This window comes from Carya illinoinensis, chromosome 13, assembly GCF_018687715.1.
Source record: "Carya illinoinensis cultivar Pawnee chromosome 13, C.illinoinensisPawnee_v1, whole genome shotgun sequence".
Classification (NCBI taxonomy): Eukaryota; Viridiplantae; Streptophyta; class Magnoliopsida; order Fagales; family Juglandaceae; genus Carya; species Carya illinoinensis.
In genome coordinates, this window is record NC_056764.1 from 2905837 (window position 1) to 2928165 (window position 22329).

The window sequence follows — 22329 nt, forward strand, 5'->3', positions numbered from 1 at the left end:
TAACATTTACACACTCTAACTATATACAACATTAGTCATATTTTTATTGTTAGAAAGGAACAAATGTCAGTTTATGAAAGAAGGTCGAGATATGCTCCTGTCAAACCATAAAACGGTACATATCAAAGTGGTATATATTGTGCAAATGGAGGATTTATTAATGATTTCATAGTACTGTTTTTTTTTTGCTTTAAATGTCGATCGACTCATATGGTTCATGCTCTTGTCCCGACGTTAAACAACAAAAGGATGAAATCTCAAAAATTATGTCTGCCACAATGAAAATGCAAAATATATCTTCCATGAATTTTATGCATGTGCCTCCACCACAGATAGTACTGTATCAGCATAAACGTCCATGCATGCAACAATATAAGGATATATAGCAAATAAATATTTTGAAGCCAATATTTACCGAGTCAATTGCATCTACGTCACACCAGCATTTCCTTCGATGTAAGATAAAACAAATAGCCCGGGACCTGTGCCACCTTCATATGTGTATATATATGCCTCATCAGCGCCTAATTGCCACCGCGCAAAAGAAAACCTCACTCGCTTCCAAATATTCATTGCCCAAAGATGCTAGCCAAACCCCACCATTTTATTCCAACGTGCTTCTCTTCACCAACAAAGTTACCGGCGGTGGTGCACCGAGTGCCATCACAAGTCAAAATAGCACCTCCAAACGTCATATCCATTCCCATATCAAGTAATACGCATGCTCCAAGCCCTTCAATCCTAGATCATGCTGTTGATGACTCCCTGGCCGCATATTGGGACTACCAATTCCTATTTGTGTCACAGCGCTCAGAGACAACCAAACCGATCACTCTTTGCGTTGTGGACGGTGCAATACCCCATGACTTTCCCTCCGGTACGTACTACTTGACCGGACCAGGGCTGTTCACCGATGACCATGGCTCAACAGTTCACCCACTAGATGGCCATGGCTACCTTAGGGCTTTCACTTTTGATGGGCTATGCAGAGAGGTTAAATTCATGGCTAGGTATGTTAGAACTCAAGCTCAAGCGGAGGAGCATGATCCTGCAACTGACACGTGGCGTTTCACCCATCGAGGACCATTTTCAGTGTTGAAAGGGGGACAGAAGGTTGGGAATACGAAGGTGATGAAGAACGTGGCTAATACAACTGTGCTGAGGTGGGGTGGGAGGCTATTGTGTTTGTGGGAAGGTGGAGAGCCATATGAGATTGAATCAGAGACGTTGGATACAATTGGGAGGCTCGATGTGATTGATGGTTGTGATTCGGCGCCGGATAGTGGGAAAAATAGCGGTGGTATATGGGATGTAGCTGCCGGCCTTTTGAAGCCAATTTTGTATGGTACGTATATGAAAAGGAATCATGATTTAATTGCATATGTATGGAGTAAAGCTAAGGCCACATGTTGCATGCATTTTGTTAAAATGACGCCCAATCAATAAATTCTTGTTGAGAATCAACATAATATTTACGCCATCAATCAACTATAATAAAATTAAAAGAAAGAAAAATATTGTCTGGGGAAAATTTTACCCATGCATGAGTCAGCATTAATATATGATGTTGTAATATGATTTATTACCATTTCGTTGGTGTTAATATAGTAAACAAAATGTTTATATATTGAATGACGTGGAAAATTGCTCCTCGTGTTGAATTTGTATTGGCTTCTTTTTTATTTTTTGGGTGGGGGTAAGACCTTTGTGTTATTTTTCAACTTCTTTTCGTAGTATATATGCTATTTTGTTTCTACATTAATAAAAAAAAATATTTTAATCATAAAAAAATTTTATAAAAATAAATATATAAATTAACGTGACTTGACCTGATATATTAGGTTATAAATTTATTTTTACTATAAAATAAATTTAACGTATCATAGAAAATCATATCAATTTATAAATTTATTTTTATAAGATTTTTTTATGACTGCAACACTACTTTCCTTAATAAAATTGGGTACAATATTTAAAAATAATAATAATAATCTAACTAGCAAGCTGGTGATTGAAATGTCTTATCCATTTTTTTCCCTTGATTATATTAGAGTGAACTTCCACAGGAGTGTTTAAAATGCCAGCAAAGCGACTGTTGTCTCATTACAAGGTCGATGCTCGCATGAACAGACTCCTTACGGCGTCATGCAATGCAGAGGACATGCTACTTCCGCGCAGTTCCTTCTCATTTTACGGTAAACAAGTACTATATATATATAAATAAGGCGTATTAAGTACCTAACTTTTTAACAAATCACAACAGACGTGTAATTCTCTTCAAACAATTAATTATCTTTTGCAGAATTTGATTCAAATTTCAAGTTGCTGATGAAGCAAGAGTTCAATATCCCTGATCACTTGATGATCCATGATTGGGCCTTCACGGAAACTCATTATATACTATTTGCTAATCGCATCAAGCTTGATCTTGCAGGTAATGTACACCGTACACAGAGATGCAGGAAAAGCATGTCACCAACTTGAAAACTTGACAACATCGTTAGTAATTCACGAAGTACTCTAGCTAGACTAGCTTATAAATTACTACGTTTGAGTTGTTTGCCATGAAGGATATAAATCACGTTTGAGTGCTACTCCATTTCATTGGCCAATTGGTTATAGCTAAAGCCATTTGGTTTGTAAATAACTAGTTTGTTTTTAGTTGTTCCGTTTTGAACTATCGAGAAGTGACAGGACGCTAATTTCAGGTCTGTAGGAACATGTTCAAACGGTTTTCACCCCCCAACTATATGACAAATAGATTCTTCGCCTAGCTAGTAGTTTCGGGTGCAAATTATAAACGCCTAACGGAAAGCAAAGATTACAACTTGATTGAAAATGGTAAAATAAAATTAAAAAAAGTTAGGATTATGATGATTTATATGTTGCTGAAAGTCATAAAAAGATTACCAAGTTATACGGCTACAACAACAATGAGATTGAATTGTATGATTCGAAGTTCAGGTTCAATGGCAGCTGTGTGTGGGATATCTCCAATGATATCGGCGTTATCGGTGAATCCTAGTAAGCCCACGACTCCCATATATTTGCTTCCTCGATTTCCAGATAAATGTGGTAGAAGTCGAGATTGGAGAGTGCCTATTGAAGCTCCTTCACAGTTTTGGTTGCTACATGTTGGCAATGCTTTTGAGGTAAAGGATGTCAATGGGGATTCAGAGATCCAAATACTTGCTGCCACTTGCTCTTACCAGTGGTTCAACTTTCAAAAACTATTTGGTACGTACGTAGTTTTTTTTTTCCTGCAATTTTATTTTATTTTATTTTTTTGCTGGTTAATGGAAATTTTCTTAGGGCGATAATGTGAAATTAATACTAGGTTCAACTGAATTCTCCAACCAAAGTAAATTTGAATTATAACCATATCTTTGAATTATAACCATATCCACAAAGAATTGGCTTCAAATATTGTAATACTAAATGGAAATAAAATTATATATAAGCATACCACAAACCAGAGTTAGGGCATGGAAGAAAGTAATTATCGGGGAGTTTACGATCTCAGAATTTGGTGCCTCTGCATTGTTCAGTTTTAACTTTTGACAGAAAATATTTTAAACTACTCATTTTACAGGATATAATTGGCAAAATGGTAAGCTAGACCCTTCTGCTATGAACGTCGACGGAGGTGAAAATGAGCCGATGGCACGTCTTGTTCAGGTTCTCTATCATCATTTATTATGTATTTAGCACTCCCTGAAAAAATCATGCAAGTAGTAATAAATATTGTAAGGCTTGCTTAATGTGCCTCTGTCCTGATTGAGACCCTCAAATTCAAAGACCTGAAGGATCCTCTTGAAATGGATCGATGGTATAAAGTATGAGGTACACCCTGCAAGATCCATCTGAGGAAGGTGGGCAGGTGTATTTCATTTCAACCATTGAAATTTACAACAATCATCTTCCCCACACCTTTTTTAATCCTTTTTTTACCTATAAAAAAAAAATGGTACTTTAGCCAATATCTCATCTGTCAACAAGACGTAAAATGATCCAAATATCCATCATTTTATACTAAATCGATACTCTTCATCTCACTGATTCTATTCCTAAATTCAGAGGAAATCTTTTTCCATTTGGATGTGTTCACTGTTCATGTGTATATATATATAAATATATATATCAATGCTTATACGTACCAGTTAACCAGCACATTCTTAAACGCTTACAAAAATGGCAAGCGCGGTAGCCCAGCATAATCAACATAAAAGCTTATGAAATTTCCAATCAATAAAACGAGTCGACCTAATTCATGTATGCATGCAGGTATTCATTCAACTAGATACCGACGGGAACTTAAAAAGATGTAGTGTGGAGCCTTTGAATCAGAGGAAAGACTCGTCAGATTTTCCTGTTATTAACCCAGCCTTTTCTGGGAGCAGGAACAAGTACATTTATGCAGCATCTTCTTCTGGGTCTCGCACAATATTGCGGCACTTTCCCTTTGATACCGTGGTGAGGCTGAACCTGTGCAGCAAATCTACCCATACATGGTCAGTCGGTAATCGGAGATTCATCGGTGAGCCTATTTTTGTCCCTAAAGGAGATGAAGAAGACGATGGTTACCTTCTTGTGGTTGAGGTGAGCAATGACTTGATCACAATATGCAACAAAACCATATATAATTATAATCCTTTCTTTCATTTGCAGCGCCTGCTTCTCCAGTTGAGGTTGCCTGATAAACTTGTGATAATATTGCATGATTAAAGTACTCAAATTCCTTCAGAATTTTAGAACAATTAACAATTTATCGTCCTATCAGAACATCCAATTTTAACAAGTCAACTTCTTATTCAAATTTGAGAATTTAAGTGGGAGATCGATGAATAAACATATGAACGGGATCACAACATTTATACATTAAGCATTTAATACTGTTTGAAAAATCACTCTAATAGTATAATAAATATTGTGGGGTTCACTTCATATGTTATTTCTCTCCCACTAAACTTTCAGGGCCTAGATAGTGAATATATATACGTTTATATAACATGGTTAAGTGATTAACCTTGGATATCTAGAAGATGAAAACATGAGAAATGTTCATCTATGAAACAGAATCAATTGGTCATGGATGGCATTTACTTACATTATGGGTTTATTTTGATCATCAGCTGTATGCTAATGCCTTTCTCTCTCCTTTTTCCCCTCCATTTTGCAGTATGCCGTTTCAGTACAAAGGTGCTATCTTGTTATTCTCGATCCTAAGAGGATTGGGGAAGACGATGCACTCGTTGCAAGACTTGAAGTCCCCAAACACCTGAATTTCCCTCTCGGTTTTCATGGTTTTTGGGCTGCTGACAATTAATTAGTTTTTGATATTATTAAGATTCTGCCGGATCTCTGCATATATTTTTGTATCGATTCATGATTGTTCTTGCTTATGGCAGAGAAAAGGTATAATGTCATATAAAATTTCCTGTATAAGTAAAAATGAAAAGCATACAAAATGTCTAAGAGAAAGACAGACTAAGAATTTTGATTTGCTGCATCTGCACAACCATTCACCAGAGGTAAAAGCAGAAGAAAAAACCGAAGGCAATTGGTTCGAAATGACTTGTTTTTTGTCTCCAAAAGCCATGCCTCTTCGAGGTTTCATTAGCGGTGCCTATTCAACTATTATACAGGCCCATGGTTTATTATTTTCTATTTCAAACACATCAGTCCATAATGAATAAGTATATACCCCTTACAAATGTATTTTTCGCGTACTTTTTATAATTTAGAGATAAATATATCTATGTGAATTCGACAATATTAAATATTGTTCATAAACAGCTTGGATATGAGATTAAACATTAGAGGATTCTCGTGTTATATCCATTTTATCTCTTGATGTATCAATATAACGCAACTCTACACCTTTTGGATAAGTCTACAATGCCCAACATGATTGTAGCCACCCGTCCGGTAGATCGATATAAGTCATTCCGTAGTAATTTAGCGTGTATTTGAAAGAGTATTGTCTAAAATGTAAAAGAAATTTTCTCTAATAAAAAAATACAATGCCATATATATATATACACACACACAAAAATTGTTCTACACCCACCGAGTGTAACTCGAGAGATCCTCCTAATAAGGCTATTTGACTTTTTTTTTTTATATATATTTTTTATATCTTTAAATATTTTAAAATATCACAACATTATTAAAAATTATTGAGTTTTGATTGGCATCAGCCACTGTAGCGGTGTGCAATTTTGCACACCGTACGTGGCAAAAGTTTTTTTTTTTTTTTTTTTTTTTTGAATATGCGAAACGGTGCGTTGACCATTTCGAATTGAACCCCCCCCCGGGGCGTTGAAATCGGGCCCGCTTGAAATCTACTCCCCACCCGCGCCGAACCTCATCTCCCCACCCCCACCGGCGAATACTCGCCGTTTGTTTGAAGCCGTTACGGAATATTCTGTATTTTGAAAGCATCCCAATCGTCGTCGACCGAACAGAAACTGGGTCGGCCAACAGAAACGCACCGTCGTCTATGTCGTCGCCGAACACCCACGATCGTCGTCGGCCGTAGTAGTTGTCGCGCAGCACCGGCGAGTTGTCGCTACTCTTCGGTCTCCGCGTGTTGCTCTGTTTCGGGGGGGGGGGGGGGGGGGTGGGGTGGGGTGTGGGGGCGCACGGCAAGATCCTTATTTTCAGTAAAACCCGTATGGGAAGAAAAATGGTCGGCCCAAGGCCAACTGGCCATATTATATGCTTTTGCAGGTGTAATGAACTTTCCAAATATCTAGCTGTTTAAAACCCCTCCAAACTCCCATCTGATCATTCTCTCTCTCTCTCTCTCTCTCTCTCTCTCTCTCTCTCTGTATTTTAAAGTAGCTGAAGGCTGAAGCTCCAACATTTAATGTCCCCGAAACATTTCCAAGACCACAGTTGCCTATATTCATGTCATGTCATGCCTGAAACACTGAGCCAAGTACTTAAATGTAAGAGGGAGGGGGAAGGTCGGGGGGGAGAGGGAGGGGGAAGGGTCTCGGGGTGGGGGGAGACGAAGACGGGGTGGGGGGAGACGAAGACAGCTTTCTGAAATTTTGAAATGAAGTGAAATGAGGGAACACCGAAACGTGGATGGAGTAGCAGGGATAAAAATATAAAATCACTTTATGACACGTAAGGTGTACTTCGGCTTCAACAAAATAGGGGCTGACGAGAAGACTTTCCGAAAGATCCAAGACATGAAAGTGAGGAGACTCGAAAGGATAGATTTCGCATAAAAATTAATCTCGACGTCGTTTTATTACAAGTTGATTTGTAAATGTAACCGCCACGCTGTTTCGCTGTTAAAACTTTATACTGTGGATTGAGGAAGCGAAGCGTCGGGTCTGCCCAAAGTTCCATTCGCATGCTTCGTGTCTCTGGTTTCACATCTCTCTCTCTCTGATCTGTTTGGGTTCTCTTTTCGTTTTTTTTTTGGGGGGGCGAGATCGGATGGCCGATGGGAACATGCACCCGCAGTCGCGGTACGTGAAGTTGACCAAGGATCAAGCACCCCTGGAAGAAATTACCCCGGGAGAGCTCAACCAGCCAATTCAAGTCCCTCAGGTCATCCATTTTTTAAAATTCTAATTCGCATCTTAGAATCACTACATTTACTGACATTTTGGTTTTTTTCGTTTTTGTGTATGTATTTTATGGTGTTTGTTTGTCGTATTATGTTGTGCATTTTTCGTCGACGGCCCGATGTTTACTTGAATTTTTTTGATTCTATGATACGGATCTTTGGTTTTTTTGTGTTGTATTGGCGTTAGATCTTGCTCTGTTTGGTTGCCGAGGAAAATGGTTGGGAAAGGTATTTGAGGGGGCGGTCGAAAACAATGGAATTTGTATGGTTGAATGTATTATTAATCGTTCCGCTTCCAGTTTGACATTTTTCTTGCTAGCTGAACTACGCGTTAGTATCCTGATGAATTGCCGTCCTAGAATAAGCTATTTGTCGCGTAGTAAAAAGGCATCCAACTGTTTGAGTGTGATTCTTCGGCTTGTGAACATTGAACTTATAGTCATTTGTCTGTGCATTGATGATATTTGCTTTATGTGGCTGGCTTTCATTGATCATATGAAAAAATGTTCTATTTATTTTCCATAATCATTGAATTTGCACCGTGCCTGCAATTCTTAGATAACATTTTCCACACACGCACCTTGCAGAGAAAGATGTTCGTCGTCTGTCTACAAACTCTGAATAATCATTCAAACAAAATCTGCAGCTTTCTCTAACCTCCCAATCTCTCCCTCCCAACACAAACAGTTTTATTTTGACATTCCAAAGCAGAATATGAGATTCCATTGCATGGGTTATTATCCGCATATAATTTGAGTATTATTAATGCTTTAATATTTTAATCCCAAAATTAATCTCCTATTTGACAGTTAATCGTTCATAAATGTAATGAATGTGGTCAACCTCTACCTGAAAGCTATCAGCCACCTGCTGATGAAGATTGGACAACTGGGATTTGTGGCTGTGCTGAAGATACTGAAAGTTGTAAGGGCCTCATTGCTTTACTTTATTGAGTTGGCATTCAAACTTTGAATTACAAGCCCCGTTCAGTTTTTGTGGAATTCATAATTTGGCACATTTATTGTAAGTCCGGAATTTGTGTTTGCTGATTATTTAAATTGAGATTGGATACTGATGGAAAGGGTTAGATGAGGTCTGCATTGGAGAGTTCTGTCATGGACGCATTGTTGAAAACTTTTACAGAAAGGAAACGCCTAGTAAAACAACTAGGAAATATAATCCACAAAAATTGTGGCCTGTTTGGTACCTATATTACCGGGTAGGTGTTATAATTTATATACGGACATAATTATGGGGCAATGGAAGTGTGCGATTGTACTTGAGTGAATCATACTTATCTGTTGTTAGATTGAAATAGATTATAGCTAATGTTCTATCTTCAAAACACCGCCTATTCCTTTCCAACCATAAGCACCACACCAAACAACTAAGTTTTTTCATTAACCAACAACTAAGTTATGTTAACCTTACCCGTCCTGTGCAAGTCCAAGTTGATTGTATTCTTCTATTCTTCTCGTTGAACACTATTCATATAAGCATTATTATATAATATACCAGAATAACATTCTGCTTCCACATATATAAGCATACTTTCAATAAAAGTGAAGAGAATTGTTCTTCTCAAGATCATGATACTAGGAGTAGTATTTCCCCTAGCATAAAATGGCAATGACATGATGTGCTAGGAAATGCAACTTTCTTTTGGATTTGGCCAACTGCAGCTGTTTAATGTGCAAGAAAAAAATATACTTCCTTGGTGGGTTATGAGGCTATCTTACTCACACAGGAAGTGCATTTTAGAGATGCTAATTTTCCGCTGAATCTTATATAATAGACTGCTTAGATTTCAGAACATGTAGTAGAAGGGCTAGAAATGGAAGAGCAGTGTAACTACCTTTTTGGGGTTTCTCTACCTTGTTCGTTCTTTTCATGATTGTCGATCATTCTAAAGTCATTAAGGTCATGTTGCAGGTTGGACTGGACTCTTCTGCCCATGTGTATTGTTTGGGCGTAATGTTGAAGCTTTGCAAGAAATTCCGTGGACCAATGCATGTGTTTGTCATGGCATGTGTGTTGAGGGTGGACTTGCACTTGCAGCAGCAACGGCTCTCTTACATGGTATTGATCCTAAGACATCATTTCTCATTTGTGAGGGCCTGTTATTTGGTTGGTGGATGTGTGGCATCTACACTGGTCTATTTCGACAATCATTGCAAAAGAGATATCATCTCAAGGTAATTTCAATTTTCTCTTGTTAGCATCTTGAATTTCATCCCTTGCAAAAGCCAAAAGTGAGATCGCACATTCTGTTGAACTTGGAATCACCGGCATATAGATATGCTCAGATATTAGTCCACTTATGCTTTCAGTTTTTTGCACTATATGAGAACTATGGAAATGTAGAAGGCCTAATATGTGGAGGTTTAGGTTCACTTTTATTCCCTTTTCTAATTATTGCCTGCATTGTATCTTCAGATTTTTTCTCTCTTAATTCATGAGATTTTATTCATATATGGAAATGGGTTTTTTGGTTAGGTCTAGCTTTCTAATGTAACAAATAGGTTATATCAGATATGATGTGCAACAACAGTGATGGGAGTTTTGCCTCTAAGCTCTATGAATTTATGGTATATTCGTTGTTTCATCAATGTTGATTTAGTTATTTATCTCTGAAACAATAGCTGGGACAAATCTGCATTTTTGTGAATTCTTTTCGCTGGGAGGATACTTTTGAGTTTCCCAAAATAATGGCTTGTTATTTTGCCATTAATAACAAGAAGAATAAGGAAAAAATGAAACAACAAAATGTCAAAATCCTTAGTTGGAACCAACAAACACTTTAAGTGAAGAAGGATACCATATCCTCTGAAGACAAGTTGTCCAGGTTACTCTTTAAATAACAAACCTGTTACCATGTCCAACGTGATGTGCTTAATGTGATTACTTAATCATAAGAGTAACTTGGCTTTGGCAATGCGTGGCTTTAGTATGGTTTAGGACAACTGATCATTGACATGTTGAGCTTCTGATTTCGTTTTTGGACACCCTGAGGATTCATTTGGTACTGAAAAGCAAGAGGAACTTTTCATTTTCACATAGCATCATTTCCAGATGTGCTCATAGCCGTGTGCTGACTCGTTGTGTTGCTTGTTTGCAGAACTCACCATGCGACCCCTGCCTGGTGCACTGCTGCATGCATTGGTGTGCCATATGTCAGGAGCACAGGGAGATGAAGAACCATTTATCTGATAATGCTGCTGTGGCCATGACCGTTGTTAATCCTCCACCGGTTCAAGAAATGAACGCTGGTGAGGAGTCTGCGCCATCTGCCCCTGAAAATGGAGAACAAAGCAATTTGGAAATTCAGCATTTGTAGTGTTTTCAATTATTTTATACAGGCCCCCGAAGAAAGTTCCTTCTGTCATTTCTATTTCTGTTTTTGGGTCAAGTGGATCAACATGCACAGAGCCTTACATCAAAGTGCTCTATTCATTTAATTTTTCTTGGTGTTTAAAGAATATTATACATCAACATTACTGGATTGCCATGATAGCAACAATGTACCAATAGATTACCCAGATGATTCTGAACATCAACTAATCAAACAACACGTTATCTACAAGATAACATGATGTTTGGTGAATGGGACAGTTAGAGCCAACTGGTTTGCCTCAAAGCATTCACCATGACAGTATTTCTTTGGAATGCAGTCCCTGTATACTTCGTGTGGCCTGTTTCTATAATCATCTTGAAGCTAAGCCAACTTTGGGTAACCTTTTTCCCCCCCATTTTCTTTCCCCCCTTTTTTTTCTTCTTTTGTTGGCTGGGTCAAATGCAATATTGCGGTTGATGCGAATGAACTATTTGTTCACCTGTTTTATAAACTTTTGCTAAAAATGCGGTTCGGCACAACACGTAGCTGAACAATTATCTTGGTTCTTAAAAAAGGGCTAACCGTAAAATACTAAAATCTACCTTAATTATTAGATTTTTATAAATTTTAGATTTTCAAAACTTCCACAAAATTACTTGAACATAAAAATTCTCAATTACCAACCATCAATTGATTCAATTTTCACTAAAAATATATATATATATATATATATATGGAATTTACAATTAACTCATTAAAAAATAAAAAATCAAGTCCGAACAGTCCCTATGATTACGTACGGACCCGCCTCCTAGGACCCCTCCAGTCTGCACACCACACAGTCAGAGACGCAAAACCCTCTAGGGTTTAGGGTTTGAACTCCTCACGACCACCACCACCACCAGAAACCCTTAACCCAACGCAGACAGAAATCACCGCCATGGCACGATTCCCAAGACCCTACACAACCCGTCTTCTCTACACACTCTACTCTACCAGAACGGCGGCGTCCCAGTCCCCATCCCCAATGACCACCCTCCTCAGCAACAACTTCCACCTCCAATTCCGCCATTTTTCGTCTGGGAACCTGGCGCGTGCTGCAAAGGAGGGAGAGGAGCCGTGGTGGAAGGAATCGATGGATCGTCTCCGCAACATCGGTATCTCGGCACACATCGACTCCGGCAAGACCACGCTCACGGAGAGGGTCCTCTTCTACACAGGTCGGATACATGAAATACACGAGGTCAGAGGGAGAGATGGGGTCGGAGCCAAAATGGACTCCATGGATTTGGAGAGGGAGAAGGGGATTACAATCCAGTCCGCCGCCACCTACTGTACTTGGAGCGGCTATCAGGTACCATGTGTTGTCCTATTATTGGCTTCAGTTCTTTTATGTTTTCTCGGTGATAAATTGTAGGAGAAGTAGAAGGAGCTGGAAATAAATTATTTTTTTGATAGGTAAAAAGAGATTTTATTAATCCTCGTAACTAGGCAAAATTCGAGTAAACAGGAAATATACGAGAAAGAGTTTAATTACAAAAACTACGCCCTACGGAAAGTAGTGTAAAAGTTATTAAGACTCGTTCGATTTGATATAATAGAAGAGGCCCAAAGCAACAATGTATGAAAGAAAACATAAAGACTTGTTCCCTATTGTCGAAACAGTGGCCATTTCTTTCATTCAATGTGCACCACATTAAACATAAAGGCATCATCTTTCATACTGCTGTGATATGGCGATTGCCCCGAATCTCTCGCCAACAAGACAATAAATGTATCACCCTCCTAGGGATAGCCCATGCGATGCCAAACCTAGAGAAGATTTCATCCCATAATACTTTAACTACTTTACAATGAAGAAGAAGGTGATCTGCTGATTCATTGTTGTGTTTGCACATGAAGCACCAATCCATTATGCAGAGTCCACGCTTTTTTAATGTGTCTATATTCAGTATTTTATCATGGGTCCTGGGATGCTAACCAGCCGAAGAAATAGATTATTAGACAGGGTTGCTTATAAAATTTAGGAAAAAACTAATTAATAAATTTCCATTTAAAAGTGCAAGAAGTGATCAAAAGATGATGTTACATTGTTACCATTGAAATGCGCTAATTGTACCTCGATTCCAATTCCAAATCTGTCGTGACCGGGGTTCTTGTGGTAACCAATAATGAGGGAAATAAGTAGAAGGAGCTTTGGGTTCTTCAGTTTATGGCATTATGCTATTGTTTTCAGTTGGAACCTGCCTCCTGAGAAACCACATAAGAAGAAAAATAAGAACTTGAATGCTGAGGGAATAGTGCCAGTCATTGTCAAGAATTTTGCAGATATGACTAGCACGTCCTCAATTTGTAACAAATAGAATGAGAACCAATCTCAGACAACCTTGTGGTTCAGGGTTTGGTAGCATGATATAGATCCCCCCTATGAAACATAGGGATTTGGGTGGGAGGTTTGGTACCTCGCCATGGCTGTTGATGCAAAGGATTATTTGAATATGAGATTATGCTTCATGAGGGGTTACATGAGCGTGTTCTAGATGGTGAGTCCAGATTGGGAGTAGTCTTCTTGTGATATTGAACCCAATGTAATTAGTGTATCCCAAGTCTTGACAACATGACAAAGCTTGAGTCTTTATTCTCGGTGCAGTGAATCAGAGGAACTCAAATTAAGCAGAACTTGAATTATTGATATCTTTTTAAAAGTTTGTGATTGTTATGAATTTGAATATGTACCTTAAAAGCTTGGGAGTGTTGTGAATTTGAACATATACCTGGCTCATTAAGTTGCCTGCTTTGCTGGATTTCTCTTATGTCTGGGATTGTAAAATTTGCAGATTAACATCATTGACACCCCTGGTCACGTTGATTTCACTATTGAGGTTGAGAGGGCTTTGCGTGTTCTTGATGGTGCCATTCTTGTCCTTTGTAGTGTTGGTGGTGTGCAAAGCCAGTCGATCACTGTTGATCGGCAAATGAGAAGATATGAGGTTCCCAGGGTTGCATTTATTAACAAACTCGATCGAATGGGAGCAGATCCTTGGAAGGTTCTGAACCAGGTATTCTATTGAATTATGATACACCCTCAAATATCAATTTTTTTCTTCCCAACTTGTAACTAGGCGTTATCCATGTATACTTCCTGTGTTTTTGGGTTTTTCCTATTTACTTGATCCAAAAAAAAAAAAAAATCTTATTTTACCTATAAAAATATCAAATTCTTTTCTTTCCTAGTTTACTTACTGCTTATTGTAATAGAAGGTAAAGCATCTAATTTACAATTTCCTTGTCCACGATTTTCGGCAAAGAACCTAATTTAATTGTTTTTTAAGAAATGTTTGAGAGCTCACTTATAAAAACAAATGTAGAGAGCTTGAATACTTAGATTTATGCTGGTCAACGACCCTGTGAGAATTAGGGAAATCTGAAAAGCAGTAGTTTTCCCTTGTTTTAGTTTGAAATTTAGACAAGTTAACTGTAGATGATTATAAATTCGAATTTTCAAAACATTGACATGCTGACCTGATTGATTTCCCTTGTAGGCAAGGTCTAAGCTCCGGCATCACAGTGCTGCCTTGCAAGTTCCAATTGGGTTGGAGGATGATTTTAAGGGTCTTGTTGACCTTGTGCAACAAAAAGCATATTATTTTCATGGTTCCAGTGGGTCAGTTTCTATGAATATGATATATATATATTATCTTTATTTCTATTTTTTTTTTTTTTGGTTCTTTTTGGACATGGTCTTATGTTTCCATTCTTACTAATTTTTATTGCATATTGCAGTGAAAAAGTTGTTATTGAAGAAATTCCTGCCGATATGGAGAACTTTGTTGCAGAAAAGAGACGTGAACTAATAGAGGCTGTTTCTGAAGTTGATGATAAACTTGCCGAAGCATTTCTAAATGATGAGCCCATATCGCCTTCTGAACTCGAGGTGTGTCAGTATGCTTTTGGATTTTGATTTAGAACCTGCCTACATGTGCTTGTGGTAGCATTGAGTTTGAAGAATTGTGAACCTAGGGTCTAGAATTTCAGAAGAGTGGGATAGGGTTTGTAGATTGAATTATGGCTCCAAGAGATTGAATTTTGATGGATAAGATACTAGCTTGGACACTATTAAAATAACACCAAGACTTTTAGAAACCCTAGAATACTTATTTCATGACCTTTAAAGCCATACAGTCCCTGCGAATTACACATGTCAATTCTGAAATCAATTTAAAGGAAGCAATTTGACCCCTCATTTCGTGGCTTTCTCAGATTTGTTTTGAGGACAATAATTCCATTTGCAATTTTTGGTGGAAATAGGCCATAGAGTAAGTCTATAGCTGACTAAGATTATCAATTTACAAACACCAACTTTTTAGCTGACTAACATTCTTGTGAAAAAAACTATAAAAAAATTAAACATTGTCTTCAAATATAAAGTTCATGGAAAGTCACTCTCAGAATTTTTTGATTATTGGTTATATATACTTGTTGCATTGTTAAATACTGCTGACCTTCTGTTGTCATAGTCTGTTTAAGGGAAATTAAGTTGTTATTATATGAACTTATCAAAATAAAATTGTTATTATATGTGTAGGAAGCAGTTCGCCGAGCAACTATAGCACGGAAATTTGTACCTGTATTCATGGGTAGTGCATTTAAAAACAAGGTAACATAAGAATATAACTGTATATTTAAAATGTATTTGGTGATGCTTCTAAACCAAGGTCATTAAAGAATGCAACTGGTGAAAGGGAATCATGTAGCATTTCTGTTATTATTATAATGGGGCTCGTCAATGCTTTTTGTTTCATCTCTAAATTCTGCTGTTGTTGATGCTGGTTATCATCTTACCTCACGATTACTTTTTATTTATTTGCATACATGCATAATGGTCTCACCCCCCAATGTTCTGGTTTATCCACTGAATTTGATTGACGCGGTCTATATCTTAATAAAACAGTTGTATACTTCCTGTGTACACGGGCTTCGCCTACTTCATTCGTATCAATAAAATTTTCATCTTACTTATCCAAAAAAAAAAAAAAAAAATCCTAATAAAATAATGTGACTGATATGCGCTGCTTATGTATGTGCACAAGTGCATGGCATAGTGAATTCAACTATCAGATGTATGTTGATTGTATTCTTCATAATTTGCCCTTTGTATACTGCAGGGAGTTCAACCACTTCTTAATGGTGTACTTAGTTATTTGCCTTGTCCAACTGAAGTGAGTAATTATGCTCTTGACCAGACTAAGAATGAAGAGAAGGTATTTGGGTGATGAGAATTTTGTCACGAGCTTTTTTACTGTTATTTGTTATAAAACCTGATTGGGGAACTAATAAGTCTTATTCTCTTGTAGGTTACTTTGTCAGGAACTCCAAATGGACCTCTTGTGGCGTTAGCTTTTAAATTGGAGGAAGGGCGCTTTGGTCAGTTGACATATCTAAGGTAATCTTGAGAGGTGTATATTTTCTTTTTATGCTAGTCCAACTTTCTTTTTTTTGATAAGTAAACAGTAGTATTAATAATAATAGGCATAGCCCAAGTACACAAGATGGTATACAAGAGGTAAGACCTATCTAGGTAGCTACAGTAGTCACTAGAAACTCATGTACATTTAGGCCATTAAAGTCTATAGCTAGCGACCACATAAATAAAGTGCTGAAAAAAAAGATACAAAGCTCCTCCGTTGTCCTCTCAGTCCAACTTTCTAATTCTTATATTCGTGTACTGGTTATAAACATTTATTCTTAACATTTTTTTTTTTCTTTTCAATGAAGAATCTACGAGGGAGTTATTCGGAAAGGTGATTTTATACATAACATAAACACTGGAAAGAAGATTAAGGTCAGTTCAAGGCATGCAATGTATTCACCTGATTGTTTTCAGTTCAAATTAAGCCTATGGGCATCAGATTTGTTCAGAACCATACTATAAATTATTCAATTTAACACATTTCAATGTCATTTCAAAGAAGATGAGATGCAAATGCTTGCAAGTTTTGGTTGCTGAAACCTTTCACTATTCCAGAATAAATTCCTTACTGAGATATTTCAATTTGAGTTTCTTCTTTGGTCCATCCATTTAAATAAGTTTTGGGAAAACTTTGCACTCATTTGCTTGTATGATACTCTGCCCATCTCACTTTGCTAGTCCCTTTCAAGAATTTGACTTCAAGTTAGAAATTATGGAGTGTTCATAGAATTCAATTACTAGCTAAGGCTATATTATCTTCTTGGTGCAGGTTCCTCGCTTGGTTCGAATGCATTCTGATGAGATGGAGGTTAGTTATTGTGCTGACATTTGTCATAGCAATTAATTATTAATTATTTGATTGGATGTTTCTCTATGTGAAATTAAACTTTTATTTGCTGTCTTCTGTTAGTCCTTGGGTCATGGACCTCATGGCTCAGGTGATAGAGGGGTGGGGTTGGGCTAGGTTTCATTCCAAAATCTTGCAGAATAGAAGAATTTCATGTTGGATGAGTAGACTTAAGAGTTTTGAGTAATGGTTTCAACTCCTGTTAATTTACCCTTTTTTTCCTTGTATTTTTTTCTAATCTACAGGATATTCAAGAGGCACATGCTGGTCAAATAGTTGCCGTTTTTGGCATGGATTGTGCATCAGGTCTCACTACCCCTTTGTCTAAATCATGTTTTATAGCTCTGTCTTGTTTTTTAGTTATCTGAATAGCATGGGGGTACGTGATAATGGTGAGGAGCTTCTTGCCTATTCTTATGATCAATAAATCTTGTTTACCAATAGAAAAAAGGTGAGGAGCTAGTGAAGTTGGGTTTTTTAGAAGGGGTATATGTCAAATGTCAAATGGGCATTTGATAGTTAGACAAAGCAGGTTTGGATTTCCGTACTAGCAAAATGACACTGTTTTTCAGATGCTGGTATTTGGAACTGGTATAATAACATAGACTGCTTATAGTTGTGTTGAGGCTTTGAACCTGATAACGATATTATGCTTTCTTGTGTTATCAGGAGATACATTTACCGATGGATCAGTTAAATACACCATGACCTCCATGAATGTCCCTGAGCCAGTGATGTCTCTAGCAGTTCAACCAGTTTCTAAAGATTCAGGAGGACAAGTGAGTGGATTTTGTTGAAGTGTGTCTGCATACATGCATATCTGCTAGTTTATCTAGAAATATATTTGCTAATATTCTGGTTTACATGATAATTATCATGTTTTCCCTTTTTATAGTTTTCGAAGGCTTTGAATCGTTTCCAGAGAGAGGATCCTACTTTCCGTGTTGGGTTGGATGCTGAGAGTGGGCAGGTCTGATTTTATGGTTTCACTTTTTTCCCTTTGTTTACTAAGCAATTATATCATTCTTACCCTATCATTATATTGCTATCCTGACTAGACAATTATTTCTGGAATGGGAGAGCTGCATTTGGACATATATGTTGAACGCATTAGGAGAGAGTATAAGGTATCCATGACCACTTTTAAAGTAGAAAATAAGGATTTTAAATGCTGTTTCTTAATGGAAGTCTGCAGCTCCATATCAGGATTCTAGTCTTTAACTTTCACGGTTTCTCCTTTCCTTGAGCAGGTTGATGCAACTGTTGGCAAGCCTCGTGTAAATTTCAGAGAAACTGTTACACAACGTGCTGAATTTGATTATTTACATAAGAAGCAAACTGGCGGACAAGGCCAATATGGGCGAGTAACTGGGTAAGGAAAACTGTTTTAGGTTTGTGCTTGTACTTGAGACGATGAATTTCATTTCTTTATTTCTTTTTCTGTGTCATTACTTGGCCTGTCTGACCGATAAGAAAGAGGAACACATCATTGGTGTGTTATTTTATTATTACTGTTAAAAAAAATTATCGCTGTTCTGCTTTGCCTTTTTTAATTTTCTACTCCCATTAAATGGCCATGCTATTGACCTCTACCATCTTAAAGTATAAACTGAACAAAGAGGATTACATGATCACGGGGAGTTGGGGATATTACCTTAATTTTAACCTTTCTTGAAGAACAATAAAAAGTTACTTGAAGTGGGATCTCTCTCTCTCTCTCTGAGTATACTTGACCAAAAAAAGAAGAAAAGAAAAATATACCCTTTGATGGGTGAGTTAAATTTAATTGTATTGCTTGCTTACCATAAAAAAAAAAATTAATTGTGTTACTTATTTTGAGTTGCATAATAGAAGAGGAAGGATGTTTCTTGGTTAAATCTCTTATGTTGCTAGAGATCTTCTGCAAATTAGTTGTATGCCCATAAAAAATTGTTCGGTATCTTTATTATAACAATGCACTTTGTTAAGGTCTAATCTGGAAATACCATACTATAAAGGCCAATTCATACTTATAAAAACAAATAAAGGTCAATGCATTGGCAAAATAGATGGTTCTGATGTGAATTATATGTGGATAGCTTACTTTTCCCCCACTGTTTGGTTATGCAATCTGTTTCCTTTTTTTTTTTTTTTTATATGCTGGCCAGATATGTTGAACCACTTCCTCCAGGGTCACCAACTAAGTTTGAATTTGAAAACATGATTGTTGGGCAAGTTATACCATCAAATTTCATCCCAGCAATTGAGAAAGGTTTTAAAGAAGCAGCGAATTCGTAAGTGTCACTTTCTTTATTGTTATATCATCCTTCTATTTCAAGTGTCATGGTTATTTAATCCCTTTATTTAAAAATAAATAAGATTCAGAAGTAGCATAGATTTTTTATCATAGCACCGACTTAGTTCCTTGCGAATTGGAATTGGTATAATGCTTGTATGCATCTGTTTGTTCTTCATGTTACAGGGGTTCATTAATTGGACATCCAGTCGAAAATCTTCGTGTTGTTTTGACAGATGGTGCTTCTCATGCTGTGGATTCCAGTGAACTTGCATTCAAGTTGGCCTCAATATATGCATTTAGACAGGTCATTCTAACATCCTGTTTTCGGCATTGTTCTTTGTAAAATGGGTTTATCATGTCTATTGATGCTTTGTGCTAATGGTTAACTTTGCAAATATCATTTTAACATAACTACTTGGCTTTCTTTACTTCCATGTGTTTATACAGTGTTATGGGGCTGCTAGACCTGTAATTTTAGAGCCTGTCATGTTGGTAGAGTTGAAAGTTCCAACAGAATTTCAGGGCACTGTTGCTGGTGATATCAACAAGTCAGTTTTCTTGAACTTTTACCCGAGTATTATGAAGTTCTTGTGATTTCTCTAACCGATAATATTTTTGCATTTATGCTATGATAGGAGAAAAGGTGTCATCGTTGGAAATGACCAGGATGGAGACGATTCTGTTATTACTGCCAATGTAAGCATTTTTTTCCATGTTCTGATTTTTTATGCATGTCTTCAATGCTTGGGTTTCATTTTATTATGGACCTACGGAATCTTGGAATATCTTGACCTCATTTTCCTTGTGTTTGTTGAGTGGATTATGTATACTTCCTGTGTACCTGGATAACATACCTTTTGTATTAGTAAACTTTTATTTTATGAAAACAATTCCTGTCTGGTTCTAAAAAATCAGGGCTGTCTTTCATTAGCAGCATAAGCATGTTATATATGGATGTTGTACATTGTGCTCTACAAGTCTGGCATCAAGTTACAATGTTCTTCAGTCACTTCATCAGTCTCTTTGCTTGAAATTCTGATATCAGTACCAGCATTGCTCAAAGGAGATTGCTAGCTTGTCAGTCATGAAGTTGTTTTATAAATCTATTTTATGAGATAATAGTTGGATTCATAAATTGTGCCCCCAGTTCATATGCATGGAATCCCTTTGTTGTTCTTCCTACTATTTTCTGTCATTTTTTTTTTTGCCCAGAATTGTGTATCTGATCACTGTCCATGGAATCTATCAACTTATATTAACATCCATTTTTATTCCTAAACCAACCCTTAGAATATCTTCTCCATACATTAAAGCAGAAATCTAATACTTGTACTCCTGTTTATTTGGCTTGCAAGTTGGCTCTTCTGTTATAGTTTTGACGTTTGGGTGACTTATCAAAAAAAAAAAAATCCTAAACCATGATGATTTCATTTGTGATTGATGAGTACTTTGCCAATATGCTGTTAACTTGCTCTGGATCATTAAGATTTAATTTTCTAGGGCATTGTTTGATTCAAAACATTAGTGTTTTTAGGCTAGTATTAAGTTGCTTTTTTTCTTTTTTACACTGTTTAATTCTTGAACACCATTATGTTAGTAAAAACAAAGTCTGCATCAGTGAGCCGATTTTTATTACATTGTTGCCATGCCAAGAAAAAAATTAGAAGAATAATTTTTTTACATTGGCAGCAGTTGAATTCTTTGTTGGTTTTAAAAGTAAGACATTTCTTAGAAATCATTTTGTTTTTCCAGGTTCCCCTGAACAATATGTTTGGATACTCAACAGCTCTTCGGTCAATGACACAGGTAAAGCAGAAAATTGTACTGTGAAATGAAAAATGTTGCATTGCTTGTTTTCAGGTGGGAGTGTGTGTAATTTTATTGTTGATACCTTTTTTTTTAAAGAATTGTCGATACCTCTATCTGTGCAGGGAAAAGGTGAATTTACAATGGAATACAAAGAGCATTCACCAGTTTCTAATGACGTGCAGATGCAATTAGTAAACACTTACAAGGGCACAAAGGCAGCTGAATAGATGGCGGTTTCAATTGAAGCATTTTGTTCTAATATTTATTGATAGAGGGATAGTTAGCTTGTTATGGGGAGTTTTTTAATTTTATATTTATGAGCTTATTTTGAAAACTATATAGCTGATAAGTTTGATCCTGTGGTGATCAATTAATTTTGAAAAGCAGAAATAAATTTAAGCTGTCTTATTTTTATTATTATTTTTTGGTTCAGCTGATGTAGAATACCACTGTACTTTTCAGTCACAAGCTTGTACCATAATATCTGAAAGTGTATCATTTCACATTCTAGTTATTTCTCTCTATAGAGAGCTATACAATAAGATGTTTGTCCTGCCTTTCCCATTGTTCCTTCCTTGCAATGATGCATACCAATTACCATGCAGCTTGCCTTGAGCTCGGCTTGTATGGAAACAATTGGATAGCTATAAATTCTGGTTGTATTGGATGTTTTATTAGGATAGCATGAAGCAGCTTCTATCCGCTAAATTGTTTGAAAAATAGTTTCAGTAATCGGGGTTTATGGTCTTCAGGAAGTGATGGAGTCAAATATCAACCCAGTTTTTTATTGCTAATTTGCTTGCATCTACTGAAGGGGCTTCATGTCTGAGAACAATGCATTGATGGTGTGCTTTACTTCAAAGCTGCCATTATTTTATTTACTGGAAATAATGGTCTACTCGTATGTAATTTGCTTTGTAAGGAAGCAACTGGAATAGATATAAATCTCTATGTATTTGGTCACATGCTTTAAAAGAAAAATGCTATTTGCACACAGCTTGGG

The 22329-nt window shown here is 36.8% G+C and overlaps 3 protein-coding genes and 1 non-coding gene across 5 annotated transcripts; all 4 read left to right on the forward strand.

Annotated features, from left to right (window-relative positions):
• The first annotated feature begins 529 nt into the window (after nt 1–529).
• LOC122291569 (carotenoid cleavage dioxygenase 7, chloroplastic) lies at nt 530–5570 on the forward strand. The gene is made up of 7 exons (XM_043099357.1): nt 530–1345; nt 2067–2195; nt 2303–2434; nt 2965–3237; nt 3593–3678; nt 4285–4599; nt 5180–5570. The coding sequence occupies exons 1-7, from the start codon at nt 583–585 to the stop codon at nt 5324–5326; spliced, it is 1845 nt and encodes a 614-aa protein (XP_042955291.1). The 5' UTR covers nt 530–582; the 3' UTR covers nt 5327–5570.
• LOC122293083 lies at nt 3834–3932 on the forward strand. Its single transcript, XR_006237140.1, has one exon. It is a non-coding gene; the product is annotated as a small nucleolar RNA snoR135 (small nucleolar RNA).
• Nucleotides 5571–7233: 1663 nt separating the features above from the next.
• On the forward strand, nt 7234–11322 carry LOC122290739 (cell number regulator 6). Of its 2 annotated transcripts, none has more exons than XM_043098352.1 (4): nt 7234–7569; nt 8398–8512; nt 9509–9783; nt 10707–11322. In XM_043098352.1, exons 1-4 carry the CDS (start codon nt 7456–7458, stop codon nt 10923–10925), a joined length of 723 nt encoding a protein of 240 aa, XP_042954286.1. In that variant the 5' UTR covers nt 7234–7455; the 3' UTR covers nt 10926–11322. The 2 variants fall into 2 exon arrangements, with proteins under 2 accessions (XP_042954286.1, XP_042954288.1); XM_043098354.1 differs by having other exon boundaries at nt 7244–7569; nt 9521–9783.
• Nucleotides 11323–11693: 371 nt separating this feature from the next.
• LOC122292301 (elongation factor G-2, mitochondrial) lies at nt 11694–21883 on the forward strand. The gene is made up of 20 exons (XM_043100562.1): nt 11694–12276; nt 13760–13981; nt 14465–14586; nt 14706–14856; nt 15508–15579; nt 16088–16183; nt 16277–16365; nt 16698–16764; nt 17162–17200; nt 17485–17545; nt 17909–18018; nt 18135–18209; nt 18298–18366; nt 18490–18611; nt 19387–19512; nt 19701–19821; nt 19965–20065; nt 20153–20213; nt 21270–21323; nt 21449–21883. Exons 1-20 carry the CDS (start codon nt 11863–11865, stop codon nt 21551–21553), a joined length of 2277 nt encoding a protein of 758 aa, XP_042956496.1. The 5' UTR covers nt 11694–11862; the 3' UTR covers nt 21554–21883.
• The last annotated feature ends 446 nt before the right edge of the window (nt 21884–22329 follow it).

Coding starts and splice junctions, on each gene's coding strand:
- LOC122290739 (XM_043098352.1), top strand. CDS start 7,456: ATGGCCGATGGGAACATGCACCCGCAGTCGCGGTACGTGAAGTTGACC. Junction 7,570..8,397: donor AGCCAATTCAAGTCCCTCAG/GTCATCCATTTT, acceptor CCTATTTGACAG/TTAATCGTTCATAAATGTAA. Junction 9,784..10,706: donor AAAAGAGATATCATCTCAAG/GTAATTTCAATT, acceptor GCTTGTTTGCAG/AACTCACCATGCGACCCCTG.
- LOC122292301 (XM_043100562.1), top strand. CDS start 11,863: ATGGCACGATTCCCAAGACCCTACACAACCCGTCTTCTCTACACACTC. Junction 13,982..14,464: donor CTTGGAAGGTTCTGAACCAG/GTATTCTATTGA, acceptor TTTCCCTTGTAG/GCAAGGTCTAAGCTCCGGCA. Junction 18,367..18,489: donor GCATTAGGAGAGAGTATAAG/GTATCCATGACC, acceptor TTCCTTGAGCAG/GTTGATGCAACTGTTGGCAA.
- LOC122291569 (XM_043099357.1), top strand. CDS start 583: ATGCTAGCCAAACCCCACCATTTTATTCCAACGTGCTTCTCTTCACCA. Junction 1,346..2,066: donor TTTGAAGCCAATTTTGTATG/GTACGTATATGA, acceptor GAACTTCCACAG/GAGTGTTTAAAATGCCAGCA. Junction 2,196..2,302: donor CAGTTCCTTCTCATTTTACG/GTAAACAAGTAC, acceptor TATCTTTTGCAG/AATTTGATTCAAATTTCAAG.